Genomic DNA, 17894 nt, shown 5'->3' with positions numbered 1-17894 from the left:
GCCAAACTAGTAATCACCGACTGTATTAGCTGAAGTCTACCTCCAAATGATAAAAACCTCCCCGTCCAAGTACTGATTCTGGTTCGTATCTTCTCAATCAAAGGTAGAAAATCACTTACAGTCATCCTTTTTGTAAGAAGCGGCAAACCCAAGTAGCGAACTGGAAGTTGTCCTCTATCAAAAGGGAAAACCAGAAGATCTTCATTACTCTGCATTGAGCTCTCTGCTATGTACAGAGTTGACTTCTCCAAGTTTATCTTAAGTCACGACATCTTCCCAAACTCATTAAACACTTCTAGAATTCCTTTAAGTGATCTTTTAGCTCCATCAGCGAAAACCATCAAATCGTCAGCAAAACATAGATGTGTTAATTCAATGTTTTTACACCTTGGATGGTAACCAATCTTCTTTTTCTCCGCAGCTTTATCAATCAGTTTGGACAGGACATTCATGCAGAGAACGAATAGGTAAGGCGATAAGGAACAACCTTGTCGTAAACCCCTATTGCTCTGGAAATAGCCAACTAACTCCCCATTAACCTGAACAGAAAAAGAGGCAGTACTTATGCATAGATTTATCCAATGAATAAACTTGTCTGGAAACCCTAGAGCTTTGAGTGTGTTGAGTAGAAATGGCCACTGAACAGAGTCAAAGGCTTTTGATATGTCAATCTTCATACAACACCTTGACGAAATCTCTTCCTTGTGGTAATCTTTGACAACTTCTGTGGCTAATAACAGATTCTCCATTAGCAATCGGTCACTAATGAAAGTTGATTGATTGAGAGCTATAACCTTTGGCAAGATTCCCTTCAACCTATTTGCCAAGATTTTTTATATTGCTTTGTACAGAACGTTGCAGCATGATATAGGTCTGTAGTCTCTCATTTCTTCAGCCTTATATTTCTTCAGTATCAATGCAAGTATAGTTGAATTTAGCCCTTTTGGTAAAAACTCCATCACAAAGAAGGACTGAACCGCAACGGTAACATCACTTCCAATAACCTCCCAAGCATCGTTAAAGAATTCCGTGGTGTACCCATCCGGTCCCGGAGATTTATCTGCTGGCATACTAAATATCACCTTTCTCACTTCTTCTGCTGTGACTTCCCTCTGTAACTGCAACTGCTCCAAATCATTACAGGTATAGGATAGCAACTCCTTCAAATCCTCCACTGACATCCCCTCATAATCCAAAGGCTGATGAGTTAAAAACTCGTTGAAATGTCTCTCTGCTTCCACTTTAATCTCTTCTCCTCTAATCACCGTGCCATCTTGCCTTCTCAGTTCATTTATAGCATTACGGATTTCCCTTATTTTCACTGCATTATGAAAGGCTTTTGTATTTTGATCCCCCACAGATAGCCAATGAAGCTTTGACCTTTGCTTAAAAAAAATTTCCTCCAGTTCTGCTAGCATCTGCCATCGTCTTAATGCTACTGTTTCTTCTTTTATTGCATCCGCCCTAGGATTCTCCATAGTGATTCTCTGCTTCTCACATAGTATCTCAAAAGCCTCTTTTACTCTTCTAGGTAAATCCCCAAACCTCTTCTTGCTCAGCTCCCTAAGAGGATATTTAAACATCTTCAGTTTTTTTGTGAGCCTGAACATTGCTGAGGTTGATTGAAACAGCGGTGCTGATTCTCCCCAGAACTCCCCCAATAACCTCTTGAATTCTGGCATCTTCCCCATAGCATTCGTAAATTTAAACGGTCTTCTTTTTTGACTTTCTTCACCCTGTATTTGTGTTCTACTTCTAAGATGATCAGAGCAACCCCCGAATCAAACACGCTATAACATTGAGAAAACTGATGTATCCAGATATCATTAACCAGCACTCGGTCGAGCTTTTTACAGATAAGCCATGTCTCTCTTTTATTACACCAGGTGAACAATACTATTATTATATCAATCAGGTTTAAAACTTTCCACTCATCTTTTCGCTAATAACTGTTTAATCAGAGTAAAATTGGTTATTTTGTTCCTCTTGTTTACATGAAGAAAAACTAGTGTTAGAGCATGATTATCCCTAAAAACTCATAAGTTTTTTTAAATATACTTTAATGACTATTTAATTATTAAATTTTAATTAAGTATCACCTAATTATTGTGCTACAATGGTAGTTTCTTAATTTGAATTTTTTTTATAAAAAAAAATTAACTTGTAATTAATATGCTTTGTGATTAAAATGAGAGAATGAGAGAAGTAGAGTAAAATGTTTTGTGATTACTTTGTTGAATAGAGAGAATGAGACAATGAGAGAAGGAGAGAAGAAGACTTTGTGATGAAAATGCTTGGTGAATAAGAACTTTATACAGCGTAGGAGAGAAGAACAATACAAACGAAGATGCCATATCAAGTTGTCCAAACTCTCAAATAAACATAATCTCAGATCACTGCAGGCTGGGAGTAGAACTATTGATCTGGAGCTCACTACGTTATCAAGCACAAATCATGTGGAGCTTACTCCAAGTGATGCAGGCTTTCAGGACAGATACATCGTTCAAGAGATCATTAAAGAGGTCTCATAATAGTTGTTTGAATCATCTACGAGAAGTATTTATCTATGTCCCAAACTCATGATTCTTGTGGTTTTGGCAGTGTTGGTACTAAATGAAGTTGACAAGCTCTCACGTGAAGCTCAACACTCTCTATGGAAAACAATGGAGAAATATAGCTCATCATGCCGCCTCATCTTATGCTGTAACAGCTCTTCAAGGTTTACAGAAGCCATCAAATCTAGTTGTCTCAATGTGAGGATAAATGCATCTTCAAGGTTAGTCTTTTAAGAACCTTTAACTGAGTTCTAGCATTGGAGCACTAAAACTAACCGTCTCTTAATAAAAGTTTTTAACTTAACTTTATTATTTAAATATTCATTAAGAGATCCTAATGGGTCTCCATGGTTAATCATGCTCTAATGTGCCCATTTACTTCAGTTAATGCTCAAAAGTAACAAAACAGACCGGGAAGAGCAAAATTAAAGCTTTAACAATAAGATATACTTACACAACTTGCATATGTGTCATGCCCTTCACCATGAACTCTAGAGCTTCATCTTTGGTCAATCCTTCTGGAATTTCTTGAATGAGCTTTGGATGAACAGGAGCTGCTGGTTCCCACAGCATCAATGGGTACTGAGGACGTGTGCGATAGTTGTAATTTCTGCCTCTGGAGAGATACACAACATATCCAACCATGTGAATGATCTCTCCTCCTGTTTTTTTTCCTAGGCAAGAAGTTCTGAAAGCTGGAAAAGTCAAGTCATCACTCACCCAACAATACAAAAACAGACATAAAATATCGTATCTTTTGCAACTCTCTCAAACAAGAACACTAAATGTAAGTAAATTCTCGTGGATCATTAAAAAACAACTTGTCACCCATTGAAACCCTATCTGTCAATCCATAGCTGATACCATTAAAAACCAAGACTTCATATCATCACACAGAAACCTAATCCCCAAATCCAATTAAAATTCAAAGGGGATACGTGAAAAACTTGTTATCATCCAATGAAATTCTCTTTAATTTTTTTTTTCAATTCGAAGGATCTGAGAATCCAACCAGGTTTTAACGGCGGCGTTAGTTTATTCTTTTAAGCTGTTTGGCAATGCATATTAGTAGGTTCTAGATATTATTTTGCTCGGTGATGTTTTTTTCTTAAAGAAAAATCGACCAATAGAAATTATAAGATTTTTTTTTCAAAATGTATGTACGAGTAATACAGCAAAAAATCAATAAAGTGACCTTTCATTTGATATATACTAGATTTTAACCTGCACGTTCGTGCGTATATTTTTTTCATTTTATAAATGCATTAGATATTATTACAAATGTTTTAAATATAAATTTTTCATTTTAGTATTATATACTATGTAACTCTATAATATTATTGTTTATATTTTTTATTCAGCATTATTCATATATAGTGATTTTTAATACATTTTACTTTGTTATTAATATTTATTTCTTACTAATATATTTTTGAGTTAGATACAATAAAATAACAATATGAAATAATCAAATAGAAAACCTCATTCAAAATATTTTTTTCTTTAATTTATACATTTTGTTATTATACATTTTTAAAATTTATATTATAGACAATAAATATGTTCAACATAATTTATATTTGCATGCTCTGTTTAAAAAATATACTTTAACATATATTATTTTAGTATTTTACGGAATTTAAGTAAAAAAAAATTGTTTAAATATTATAGCCCTATTATTTTAGTAAATTTTATACATAGTAGCATCTATCATATTATTTTACTAAATTTTATTAATATAAGATATTTTTTGGATGCTATGATATTAATTTTTTTAATTATATTTACAAAATATTCGATTGCTTTAATTTTTACAACATATATAGTTTGTTTTTTTCCGTGGTGCATTTAAAAAAGTTATTCTTTATTATATGTGATTTAATATTTTGTAAAATTTGAAATATTATCATTTTGAGTTTGAATATTTATTTTCAAAATTTATATTTTGTCAAGTAAACTTTGAAAAAGTACAGTACTATATTTGAGTTTGGAAGATTACATTTATAATTTGTTTTTGTTACTAAATTAATACATTATTTTGTAAAAAAATATTTAAATTTTTGGTGATATTTTCTAAATTTTTCTCAACAGATTTTGTTATAATTAAGAAAAAAAATATAATTAAAATTTGATTTGAACCACTAAAATTTCATAGTTTTCTAATAACATATTTTTAAATAGTATATGAATGATGACAAAAAAAAAAAATAGTATATGAATTAAAGGTTATTACATAATATTATATATTTGTATATAAACATTTAAAAAAATATATTGTCTAGAGTTTCAAAATAAATAAAAGATAATATATAGTTGTAGATATAAAAGTTTAACATATGTTAAAAAAATTTATTTTTGTATAAAAATATTATATAGTTTACGAATTTTAACTCATTTTAATGATGAGTGATAATTTATTTAAATGAAAAAAATTAAAAAAAAATAAAATTTCTTAATTCACCTATTTAAAATAATTTTATCATATTTATTTCTTATAGAACTTCTATTTAAATATAATATAGAATCTAATTATATAATTTATTAAAAAAAATTGTATATAACTTTTATTTTCTTTTTTTATAATAAAATTTTAGTTAACATTGATTTATAACAATATTATATTACTAATTATGAAATTAATTAATATGTTATTTTATAAAAATATTTAAATTTTAAGTAAGATTTTGTTAGATTCTTTCTCAACAGATTTTTTTATAATTAAAAAATAAAATTCAAATTTATAGTTGATTTATTATTAATGTAAATAATCAAATATGTTATATTAAATTTTTCTTTAGGTAGTCTTGCTATGACTTGCTAATAGTAGATAAAAATAGAACCTTAAATTAATAGATTAGATGGGAGAATATTCAAATTTTCTTATTCTTTTTCTTACGGCAAGATATATATTTAAATTTTATGGGTTTAATTGGTTGACTTCCTGTTTTATAGGAAGTTTGATATGTTATTTATTTAAAATCACATTATATATCTTATATATTAAAACAGAAGTCACAACCTTGATTCATGTGTGATATTTTAAAAAATAGACCTATTGGACTTATTCCTAGAAATCAGTTATCATTCATTTATCTTCTAATAATATTGCTTTATAATATATCATTCATAATATTAATCGGATCCTATAAAATCAGAGTGGTTATCAATTTTGACCCGCACAACAATCATTTTGATTTCCGTTTTATAGTGCTAATGTAAACCATCTAAAACATAAAACACAATCCATCGTTTTGAAATCTTTTTCCACCATAGACTAATATATTTTCGTTTATGTTTAGTTCTGTTATACAGTTCTGGTTTGTTAATATACATGTCGTTAACAGCTCGACAATTTCACCTAAAATAGTCCATAAAACCTCTGTTTCAGATTGCTTTTGTCAGTTTCACGTAAAAATTAAACATGCTCACCTGAAAAGAACCATCAAACCCGTTGTATCATATCACCATATAGCCAATATATCATTAGGTCCATTTAGACAGAGGTAATATATCATATCACCATCTAACCAATATATCGTATGTGCAGTCCAAGTAACTATCCGCACAAGATTTTTCAAATTCAAGTTTCTGTTGCAACAATAGAATAAGATATATCTTATATATTATTTCTTATATCGAAACAACTAATTTACACATTATCATGTTACAATAACGTTCAAAAAAAAAGGATATTCTAACAATATTATCGAATTATAACTTTCCCTCAACTCCGATTTGAAATGTCCTAAAATTTATAAAATATCGAAACAAGTAAGAAGAATATCCTCTAATATATCAAGATATGCATATCTACGATACAACTATCCATAACAACCTATTTAAAATATTCTACAATTAATATACAAGATTGCTTGCGAATAAAGTCACGGTATATTCACTCTAAATACCCTAACAAACCTATCGAGCTATATATATATCTATGGCTCTACCCTTAACCTCAACCATCACCTAAACTAAAACAGTTTGAGCTATGTCTATGATCCAAGCACTTTCGTTACTAAAAGACGTCAAGCCCTACAAACAGGGCTGGCGAGTCCAAGTTAAGTTGCTTCACTCCTGGAGGCAGAAAACCAATTATGGAGGAGATACCTTTGAGATGATTTTCGCAGATGAAACTGTAAAATTAGTTTTATACGGTTTATGTTCTGTTTAAGATTTTGTTTATGTACTTTAACTTGCAAAATAACTATGTATATGTACTAAGTTGTATGTTCTGTTTTGTTTCAGGGTGTTAAGATACACTGTTCGGCCAGGAATAGTCTCATAAAAACTACACAGAGTAAACTTAGGCTTGGTGAATGGCGACTCATAGACACATTTACAGTGTCTCACGCAAGAGGACAGTACCGTCCTACAGACCATACTTACAATGTCTAATCATTGCAGACACCTCTATAGACCAAAGTACTTTTGAGTGTGATGATGAGTTCCTTAATTTCCCGCCTTTTGAAAAGATTGAAAATGGAACTCTTAATACTAACTTACTGATCGGTTAGTCAGTCTGCCGTTTGACGCTGAGATTTTGTTTCTTAATATATGTATATTGTCTTAATATTAATCAATTAATTATTTGACAGATGTAATTGGTCAAGTGTTCAGTCTTCATGAGATCCAAACTGTCCAAGTTGCTGGGAATGATAAGAAGAAAGTTGAATTTCGTTTAATGGACATCAAGTAAGTGAATCAAGATATTATTACAGTTTTTTTACGCTATATATTATATATACTTACAGATTATTTTTTTAAAAACCTAACTATTTCAGGGGTCAAAGCATTGCATGTTCTTTGTGGGGTAAATATGCAGAACAGCTTGAAGAGCATCTCCAACAAACAAATAATCCTAATATGGTGTGCATGATCCGCTTTGCTAAAATTGGGTTTTACAGAGGTATTAAATATATAGATCCTTTTATCGTTGGTATATTTATATATATCCATTTATATATTGTTATAATATTTACTAAATGTCCCATGCTTATTTTGTGTAGGAGATGTGCAGATAACCAATGCTTTTGATTCATCTCTTATTTGTTTCGATCCTGACTTACCCGAATGTCTGGCTTTGGAAAACAAGTAAGATTACCTGGATCCGAAATAGTACTAATTTTCAGGATCGTAAAATTTTATAAACCTAAAAAAACCGTTTTACATTTTTCAGTATGTCAAATGATGAGTTTGCTCTCGCTCTAACTGATAAAAAGAACGATAAGCGTCAGATGAAGGATCAAATTGATGATTGGAATGATGTTGGTATTAAACCTATCTCTGAAATCATCATGGCAACTCAGGTTTGTTTCAAAATTTCTGCATAACATTATATTTACCAACGTTAACATTTTATGTTTTCTAAAACTATTTCTGCAAAATAGTCTGCTCAATCGAATCTATTGATACAGATTGGAGCTGGTTTATTTTTGGTCATGTTAGCCGGAACATGTGTAACAAACGTTGCCTTCGAATCAAATCGAAGGAAGGTGGTAGTTTACCTCCAAATGACAAACCACTATTCTGGTGCACAACTTGTCGTGCTAATACCACCAGTGTAACCCCACAGTTAGTTTTTTCTGTAGTAACATGACAGTTAATTTTATTTTATACATTTACAGTTGTAATTGGTGATGATTTTGCTTGATTTCGGAACATGTTCAAATTGCATCTGAATGTCAAGGATGACACAAGTACTTGCAAACTGATGCTTCTTGATTCTGTTGCTAAAATCATTGTGGGCTGCGAGGCTAAAGATATTTAGGATGGTTCCTATGAAGAGGTTATAATAATTTATATTATCACAAATATATTTTATATACTTAGTCAATTTATATTCGTCTTTAAATATACAGATTGAAGATCCAGATATTTTGCCTCAAGCTATAACAGATTTAGTTGGAAAATCTATTTGTTTTGGTCTGACTCTTGGCTCTGAAAATGTTAAAAATGGCTCAGACATCTTTCTGGTTTCACAAGTATGGTCTGGTGATAAGATTCTCCAAATTGAGTCCAACTCTGAGCCGGTTACACATGTTAGCTCTGCTTCATCAATTATGTCCGGTGGAGAGGTATATTTAAAATACATATGAAATGATGCAATGGCGTGTATTATAGAAAGACCTTTATTTGCTTAATCATTGTTCTGATTTCAACTAAGAATTTCAATGTATTTTTGTTATGTGGTAAGGTTTCTTTAACAGAAAAAAGTGAAGCAAATTCATCAGAAGGTTCTTCAACCCCATTTTCAAAGCGTAAGGAAAAAGATCAAGTTGATCAGACTTCAACTTCCAAAAAACTTTGCACCAAGGTGGTGAAGATGGAGAAGATTAAAGATGACGAGCTGAATGTTTAGTATTTTTATATTGCTTTTTGTTTTTTTTTTTAAATTAATGTTTAGTTTTTTAATAATGTCTGTTGTTTGATAAAACAGACACTTCGTTTTCTGAGTTTTACTTAATAATTATGGGTTTTTAATAATGTCTGTTTATTTATTTAGTAAGCAAACTAGAATCTATAACATTAATATTTCAATAGCAAAACCTAATATGAGAAAGCTTTATAAACCCCAAATGTTATCTAATCAAACCACTTTGAATTACTAGACCACGAATTAAATCCAACCAAACCACTTAATTTTCTATCACACAATGTAGTATAAACAAACTTACTTGGACTCCACGTACATTAGAAGTTCCCAGTTTATGAGTGTTTCATCAAGCCACAGTACATTGTCAATATGATCTCTGAAACCAAAAAAAAAAAATACAATATCTTAATTAATACACAATCTTATTTGATCGGGTAATAAAATATTATAAATGCCATATTTGTTTGTTTAAAAAAAATTCAAAACAAAATACGGAAACCATTAAATTATAGAGCATGTTTGAGGAAATCAATATGTTTGTTTACATATATCATGAAAATTTAATGAATAAAAAATAGTTGAGCAACTAAATGATATATAAAATCACGCCATATCACTTATCTAGATTATAGGAACTAAATAATCGAAAGTAATAGCATAATATTACTAGATTATAGGAACTAATTAATTTGGACGCCTTTGCAAACAAAATAACGCATCTTCACTCCACATAAATTTTCTTATTCTCGTGCACTTGTCTCATTTTCTGTAAAATCGTGCTTGATCATCACTGGAACTCCCATAGACTGTTCTCGAGACTAAGAAACGTAATCAAGTATATTATTTGACACACACCACAACAAGATTTAGTTTTATGGTTTACATATTGATATTTGACCCAACGAATAGCTTTGCAGATATAATGAAGAGGAAACAAGGTTTTCCCCCTATACAAAGAGGGGATTCGACACAACAAGCAGAGAGGATAACTAGACGAAAACATAACAGTGGGAATTTAGTTCAAGTCAAAAGATGTGTGAACCGAAAATCAATCCGAACTCTGGATCTTCCTGTGTCTACGGTTTATAAGAGACTATTTCATGATATTGGATACATTCACACTGATGGTATTTCACCTAATGTACATCAACCGAAACAACTCACTCCATGTACACCACAAAACATAATCAAATGTGCTACAAGTAAGTTTCAGTGGATCAAATGCGCTAATGTTGATGTTCTTATATCACCATTGTCCATTTGAATCTAACCAAAACTATACGTTTATCATTCTAAGGTATGGATTGTGGAACTGGACAAGCTTCATATGGAACTTTACAGAGAAGTTGTCTCACATCTGTAGCATGTAATTATAGATATCATTACCACATTGAGTCTAAATCATATGAAAGAAATTCAGAGACAAAATACTTATTATTATTTTTTTATAGACAAAGCTGGCATCAGAAAGAGACCACGATCTGGCTTACAAGACAAAACTAATATATGCAGTTTTATTGATCGTCTGGATGAGGATTTACATAGTGATGCATTTCAAGAGCAAATTAGTGGTGATGAAAGTGAAGAGGATTGTAATGCAGTAGCTTATGATTCAGACTTTGAAGGTTATAGTTTAACTTTGTTTCGCTATCTATATACTATTTAATACTGTTTCTATCCGTTTACTGTATTAAAATTGTCATGTTTTGATCGTATGCAGATAGATTTGACGAAATTTTACAAGCAGATCATGACTGTAGTTCACAAGAAAACACAGATTCAGAATCAGATCCAGAAATTGAAGTAGTTTATTTAACAGTCACTAAGGAGTCAAATAGCATACCGTCCAAGAACAGAGTTAAATCTCTAGCATCACTTTTTGAAGAAGCATTTAGTGCTACTGAAAAATCAGCTAAAAAAACTGGTCCAAAAGAAGATGGTAATATACACCCGTATACTTGCATATGATATTTAGAATAAAAATTTTGACATACTGATTTTTTTATGGTATATACAGCTTATATAGATGAAGGGGATGCTACTTTTACATGTACTTACTGTGGAGCTATTATGTGGTTTGGTGAACGCTTAAATAGGCGTCTAAAAACACGCAACCCTAAGTTTGCTCTCTGTTGTATGCAAGGACAAGTGCAGTTACCATTACTGAAACAACCACCAGAAGTGCTTCAAATTTTGCTGAATGGAGATGATAAATTAAGCAAGCATTTTCAGAGAAACACAAGAGCTTACAACATGGTGTTCTCATTCACTTCACTTGGTGGAAAGGTTGATAGAGCTGTTCGAAAAGGAAAAGGTCCAAACATGTTGGTACTTCAAGGCGAGAATTACCATTTAATTGGTAGTTTACAACCACCTACTGGAAATGATGCTAAGTTTGGACAGCTTTATATCGTTGACACTGAAAATGAAACAGAAAATCGAACAAATGCTTTAAGGTAACTATTTGACTATACTTTTTTTTTAAAAAGAGAAGATTGTCTTACTGTGACTATTAATCTGAACCTTTTTATGTGTTATTTTTTACAGCAAATGGGGGCAAACGAAAGCTTATAAAAAACGTGATAGACTTAAGAAGGAGATCATTGACCTTCTGATAAAGATGCTGAATGAGACCAATCCTTACGTTAAACAGTTCAGATCAGCAAAAGATCGTTTCAACATCAATCCTAAAGACTCTTTTCACATGAGGATAGTCAGTGATAGAGCAAAGGATGGAAGAACCTATGACACACCCACAACATCAGAAGTGGCTGCACTGATTCCTGGAGATTTTAGTCTGGACATGGATAAAAGAGATATTGTTCTTCAACAGAAATCAGGCAAGTTGCTAAGGATCGATGAAAAACATGCTTCATATCTTGCACTTCAGTATATTAAAGTACCAAAAAAAATGTTGTCTACGAACCTCTGTACGACCGAGAAACATCTCCACCACTACGTCTCTGATAATGCTTTTGTGGAACAGTTTTTTTTTTCCAGAAACTAAGCTTGATCCCGTAAACAGAGGTTCGAAGAGTGGACCTCTCCAATGTCATACACGCCGATCTGTATGATTGAGATATAATCTATCAAATATCGTTTCAACATAACAAAAAACCCTAAAATCATCTAAAATAGTAATCAGTAGTTAGATAAATTAAAAATAAACCCCAAACCTTTGTAGATAGGTGTTAGTTACTGATGATCTTCAAAAACTTCTTACACATAAAGCTCTTGTGAGATTAGCTTTGTTTTGAGCGAAAACAACGATGTGTGTGTTATAAAAAAAAGTTAGTTTTTTTCCCGGAAAAAAATAGGTAACTGAAACTTAATGTACTCATTACTTGGATCATTGACTATTGTGGTCCATATTACAATCATAATTTAATCTCTGTATTTGATTGAATTTAATTAAGTTAAGAATATGACTTATTAAAAATTTTAGAATAACATGCTACCAACTTATTTTAAAGATATGTCAATTTTTTTTTGTTAAATAAAAAATACTTCGTTTTTGAAAAAATCACAAAATAATACTACATATTTAATTAATTACTTTATAATTACAATCTAAGAGATATAATTTAAATTCAGTATGACCCGATATTTTTGTAAAATGTTACAATATCTTTGGAAATGAAAATAATTTTATATTTTACCAAAGTAGATTTCAAAAGTTCATGACTTCAATAATCAAACACTAATTCAACAAACAAAAATATATAGAAGAAAATACATGTTACATTTTGAAATGATTAATTTGATTAAAAAAATAATAAAATTCAATCACATACTTATGTTTGGAAAATCCATATACACATTTGAATATACAACATTCTTGAAATAAAAATAAAATGACTATGTAAATAAAAAAGAAAATTAACACCCGCGCGGTTGCGCGGATCCAGATCTAGTGTTCTAATTTAATTTATAAGCTTAGGTTGTTATCTTTTAAAAATAATGTAGAAATGATCCAACATAGAATTTTGAATAGTAGATTTTTATATTGACTCTATTTTAATAAATGGTAAAAGTGACAAGTTAACAAGCAAATTATATAAATAATTATTGTGTTTAGACTGTACACAAGGCATCTGTCACAGAGTGGAGGCAGTTAATCTAGTTGAACAATGAAACCATCTTTATATATTCATCCTTGATATCGTCTTTTAGTTACATAACACAATGGTAAACTAGAAGAAACCCAAACTAGTGAAAAGGAAGAGTAAAAGCATTTTCAAAATCACCGAAGTTAAAGCTCAGGAGTCTTTATCCTTGGATAAGCTCCACGAGAGTTTGCTTATAACATTTTCGTCAACTAACTTGTATTGATGAGACAATTGCCTGTGAATCAACCCGCAACACTTGTCTACTTTCCTTTGATATTTGCTGTACAAAGCCGGTATTGTAACAGATAAGATGGTCCCTGTCCACACCATAAAACCACTGAGTTTTGAAACAGCAAAACTTGTTTTAAAAAACAAGAACAACAAGCAAATCAAATGGGGTAAGTTACTAACCGATATAAACAAGAGTGCAGAAGGAAATATAGCTACCAATGGCAGAGAGAAGCCACAGACAAATCACCACCTGCTACACAGAGAAACACAGTCAAGATTGGTCTGTTGTTAACACATGTAATAAAGCCCAATGTGAGTTTCATGAAAGGGGTTTTGGCTTCATAACCTTGAAGAAGAGGCGAAAATCGTTGCCAACTGTAACATCATGAGCCATTACAAGCAAGTGGTTGAGTTTTACACGGAAGGAAGCTGCAGTACTATTAACCATTTCCTCGGATAGAACAAGCTCTGGTAACGAATCCGCCTGTCTGCTTATACAAATAGTGATCAGTCACATAAAACAGTAACTAGTTATGTAGAGTGGTGAGAACTAGTGCGCACCTATTCCTAAAAGAAGAAACCTGTGCATGGACGAATGATATTATGATCCCAATCAGTAACACATCTGAAGAAACAGATAAGATAGGCAATCCAGAAAGCTCGAAAGTAAGCCAAGCCGCGGTTGATAAAACGAGAACCCCCAAGGAATGGTTTCTTCTCCTCCATAAGAGCAAGTCAGCAGCTGCATGATCAAAGAACAAAAGCCCATACATAAAAAAAAAAAAAAATGGTTGGAGTGTGTGTCACTTATCTAAGAACTTCACAAAACAAGCCGAGAAATCGAATCCATCTAGTTATCATTCAAGACCCAACACTAACCTAACTTTCACCTGCCAAAAATTCAATCTTGTACTATAATAAATGCCACAACTTGGCGAAATCAGAAACCCTAAACCCTAATCCTCATCGGAAAACAACCCAATACAGAGAAAGGACTCGCCTTTGCCACCGCCCATGAACTGATGAACCGTAACTTGCCGACCCAGCAATCGATAATCCGACGTGGATCCTCCTCCTTCATTTCTCCCCTCGGAATCACCTTCGATGTCACTCGAACTGTCCATCGGAAAGTCCAGAACCCTCATTCAAGCCAATTCTCCCACTTTCCGAATGCCAATTTACTACTGATCAAAAGAATTAAGTATCGCCGCCTTAAGAATCTGCGATCTCGGAGTTTCTGGGGGGTAAGGAATGTAGATTTGATCGGAGAACGACGAAGGAAGAACCAAATTCAACTTCTCCGCTTATAGTCAAACTTTCTTCATTTCTTTCGTCGTCGTCGTCGTCATCATCATCACCATTGTCAATTCATACTATATTATTCTTTCCTCGAACAAAACTTTTAAGCTGTCAGAATTAATAAAAAAAAAAACAATTACGGAAGGCCTTTGGGCTCACTGGCCCAATTTCTCGGCCCATCTACGTGTCATGACTGTTACTTTATCACTATGTGACAAACAGTGACTCTCTCTCTCTCTCTCTATTATTATCATCTATCAACAATGGCGATTCGTTCTGTATTGAGCACAAGAACCCTATCCGGCCTAAAGGAGACGTCTTCTAAGCTTCTGGGTTTCAGAGGAATCCAGACCTTCACGCTTCCTGATCTCCCTTATGATTACAGCGCGCTGGAGCCGGCGATTAGCGGCGAGATTATGCAGATTCACCACCAGAAGCATCACCAGACTTACGTCACTAATTACAACAATGCCCTCGAGCAGCTTGATCAGGCCGTGAACAAGGGAGACGCTTCCACTGTCGTCAAGCTGCATAGCGCCATCAAGTTCAACGGCGGAGGTGCTTTTTTTGACATTTTCTTCTTTTATTTCCGATCTGGAATTTGTTGTGTTTGGTCTAGTTGGTTTGTGATTGGTCGGATTGCAGATTAGGGTGTTATAAAAGTTACCGCCTTTTGATTAAAGTTTTGGTTTTTAATGTTTCCTCAATGGGGAAAGGAATGTTTTTTTTGTTCTTAAACTCATATGGTTTTATATTTGTTGTTGCAGGTCATGTGAACCATTCGATTTTCTGGAAGAATCTTGCTCCTGTCAATGTGAGTTTGTGTTTTAAGAGTTTCTTTCTGTTTGTTACTGTTTAAATGTTTTGTGCTTAATGTTTTTTGTGTGTGTGTTTTGTAACGTATAACAGCAAGGTGGTGGAGAGCCACCGAAGGGAGCACTTGGTGGAGCCATTGACACTCACTTTGGCTCTCTTGAAGGTTTGGTGAAAAAGATGAGTGCTGAAGGTGCTGCTCTGCAAGGCTCGGGATGGGTGGTTAGTATTCCTGTTTCACCTTTTCTTATGTTACATTGCTGCTTCACTTATAACCATGGTCATTGACTCTCTCTCTTGATTGATTCCAGTGGCTCGGTTTAGACAAAGAACTTAAGAAGCTTGTGGTTGACACAACCGCCAATCAGGTATCCATGATATCAATTTGTTCAGAAGGTTTTAGATTTGCCCACGATCTTAATATTTATAAATAGATGTGGTTTTGATGGATTTAATGTGAACAAGACTGTTTGATCTCTCAGGATCCACTTGTGACAAAAGGAGCAAGCTTGGTTCCTCTGGTGGGTATAGATGTTTGGGAGCACGCCTACTACTTGCAGGTAACAACACTTGTTATCCCTTTAAAAGTAGTGAGTTAGCTTATAGGATTACGAATTTAATCAACTTTTTAATCACTATTTTAACTCTTGCAGTACAAGAATGTGAGGCCGGATTATCTGAAGAACGTGTGGAAAGTGATCAACTGGAAATACGCAAGCGAAGTTTATGAGAGTGAATGCAAGTGAGTTCGTTATAAGATAACAACATAAAGAGGGAATACAGTTCCCGGCTCGGCTTTGTTTTTATAAGGTTGTCTGAAACAAACTTTACAATGTATCTCTTTGGTCTTTGAGTTGGCTCAATGTGTGGTTGCAATAATACACGTTTTCCAAAAGAATTTCCTAGAATAAAATTTTCTGCGATGTTCATATTCTTTTTGCTCTATAGCAGCATTTGTGATAAACTTTCAAATTGAAACTGAAAGAAACTCCCACAAATACAAGAGAGCTCATCGCCACGTTCAAATTGTAAGAGTTCATTTTCTCTACGTACGTTGTAATCAATCAAAAGATGGAAAGCAAAACTGTAAAAAAAAAATTGAATTTAAAAACTGTAATTTTAAAGAATCTTGGTAGTGATGAATGAGCTCTACTTTTAAGCATTAAATGTGATTTGCTCAAGAGAGATCATTGAAGTCTTAACTAGAGATGAATGAGGTAAATTAACTTAACTGCAACACATTTATATAATCCACACAACCCGATCTTTACGCCTTGGGGGCCCTTCTGTTTTTACTGGGTGGAGGGGCCCCTTCTGATTTTTATATTGTAGTATAAGATGTGAGCTCCTTCTTGGAACTAGACCAACATACAGCTACCCACCCAGAAACTACATATTTTCATTTTAAATGTCCTGTTCGGCTCGATTATATGCGCGTTTATTAACGACCTTTTTGGTCAAATAATTATAGAAAATGTAAAGCTGATTAATATTTATCAAAAAAGTATTGATAGATCGATACAAGATAATCTAACATTCTTGATCATTTCAATTCAAAAAGACCGAATAGAATCTAAAACTCTTATCATTTCAATTCAAAAACACCAAATAGAATCTAAAACTCTCTACTGTAATGTCTGAATATAACATTTACAAGACTTTCTATTCAAAAGTATAGTCAAAGAATAGGAAAAGAATAATTCGGACAGGAAAAATCAACAAGATCAGACAAAGAACATCATCGAATTAAGTCTTGACGTCATGACTTTTCTTGCTGGGCCCAGACGCTGGACGACCACCTTTGGGAAGAGCATTCAACACCAATGAGCCAAACTTTCCGGCGAAGACTTCAGGCATAAAAGAATATTCTGTTTTTATCTCCACCGCCTCCCCTCCGCAGCCCACCACCGCCTTGGTATCAGGAGTTATCTCTCCTGATACGATGACCGGAAGAAACTCTCCTGGTAAGACTCTTTCCGTCGATAGAGAGACCGAGATGAGGAGGAGAATCAAGAGCAAAGATCTGCAGCTTTTCACCATTTTTCAAGAATCTTGTTGGGGTTGGAAGAGATTTTTTTGTTGTAAATTGTAATGAGTCTACTTTGTTTGAGATATGAAATTGGGTGAGAGATCAAAGAGAGAGTTTAGCGCATATATAGACAGAGTGTTCGAGCATAGAAAAGTCAAAGAGGGTTGGAAAAACGTACGCGGCAAGTGTCGGGGGCTCATAAGTAGAGTTAAAAGATGAAGCAGTCCTTTCGAGTTTACGGTCCAACTAAAATATCATTTTATTATTATTTGTTTATTTTGAGTTTTATCCTTTTTAAAATTATATATAAACGTATAATGGCTGAATTAAGCATACGATAAATGATTCGGTTAACAATTTAAAATAGTTAATACACGCCATAAATGTCTAGGAATTTTTAAGAGCATCTAAAAAAAAACTCTCTATTTTATAGTTTTCAAAACTTTATATTTGAATATTCAAGTTGTTATTCTCCAAAAGCA

At 32.9% G+C, this 17894-nt stretch overlaps 4 protein-coding genes across 4 annotated transcripts; 2 read left to right on the top strand and 2 right to left on the bottom strand.

The window, feature by feature from the left end:
* Nucleotides 1-263: 263 nt before the first annotated feature.
* LOC125587349 (secreted RxLR effector protein 78-like) lies at nucleotides 264-749 on the bottom strand. Its single transcript, XM_048757614.1, has one exon. The coding sequence runs from the start codon at nucleotides 747-749 to the stop codon at nucleotides 264-266; it is 486 nt and encodes a 161-aa protein (XP_048613571.1).
* Nucleotides 750-6874: 6125 nt separating this feature from the next.
* LOC106454267 lies at nucleotides 6875-8916 on the top strand. The gene is made up of 7 exons (XM_013896414.1): nucleotides 6875-7067; nucleotides 7154-7250; nucleotides 7340-7464; nucleotides 7565-7649; nucleotides 7735-7864; nucleotides 8417-8632; nucleotides 8752-8916. Exons 1-7 carry the CDS (start codon nucleotides 6875-6877, stop codon nucleotides 8914-8916), a joined length of 1011 nt encoding a protein of 336 aa, XP_013751868.1.
* A 4135-nt stretch (nucleotides 8917-13051) lies between these two features.
* LOC106452719 (reticulon-like protein B16) lies at nucleotides 13052-14653 on the bottom strand. The gene is made up of 5 exons (XM_013894890.3): nucleotides 14272-14653; nucleotides 13833-14013; nucleotides 13618-13759; nucleotides 13452-13521; nucleotides 13052-13357 (listed from the first exon to the last, which is right to left on the bottom strand). The coding sequence occupies exons 1-5, from the start codon at nucleotides 14414-14416 to the stop codon at nucleotides 13191-13193; spliced, it is 705 nt and encodes a 234-aa protein (XP_013750344.1). The 5' UTR covers nucleotides 14417-14653; the 3' UTR covers nucleotides 13052-13190.
* A 138-nt stretch (nucleotides 14654-14791) lies between these two features.
* Nucleotides 14792-16316, top strand: LOC106452722 (superoxide dismutase [Mn] 1, mitochondrial-like). The gene is made up of 6 exons (XM_013894893.2): nucleotides 14792-15128; nucleotides 15338-15384; nucleotides 15480-15605; nucleotides 15695-15751; nucleotides 15866-15943; nucleotides 16037-16316. The coding sequence occupies exons 1-6, from the start codon at nucleotides 14834-14836 to the stop codon at nucleotides 16127-16129; spliced, it is 696 nt and encodes a 231-aa protein (XP_013750347.1). The 5' UTR covers nucleotides 14792-14833; the 3' UTR covers nucleotides 16130-16316.
* Nucleotides 16317-17894: the final 1578 nt, after the last annotated feature.

Source organism: Brassica napus, chromosome C5 (assembly GCF_020379485.1).
Source record: "Brassica napus cultivar Da-Ae chromosome C5, Da-Ae, whole genome shotgun sequence".
Lineage (NCBI taxonomy): Eukaryota > Viridiplantae > Streptophyta > Magnoliopsida > Brassicales > Brassicaceae > Brassica > Brassica napus.
The sequence above is the reverse complement of the archived record's forward strand: the minus strand, read 5'-3'. Positions and strand labels throughout refer to the sequence as shown.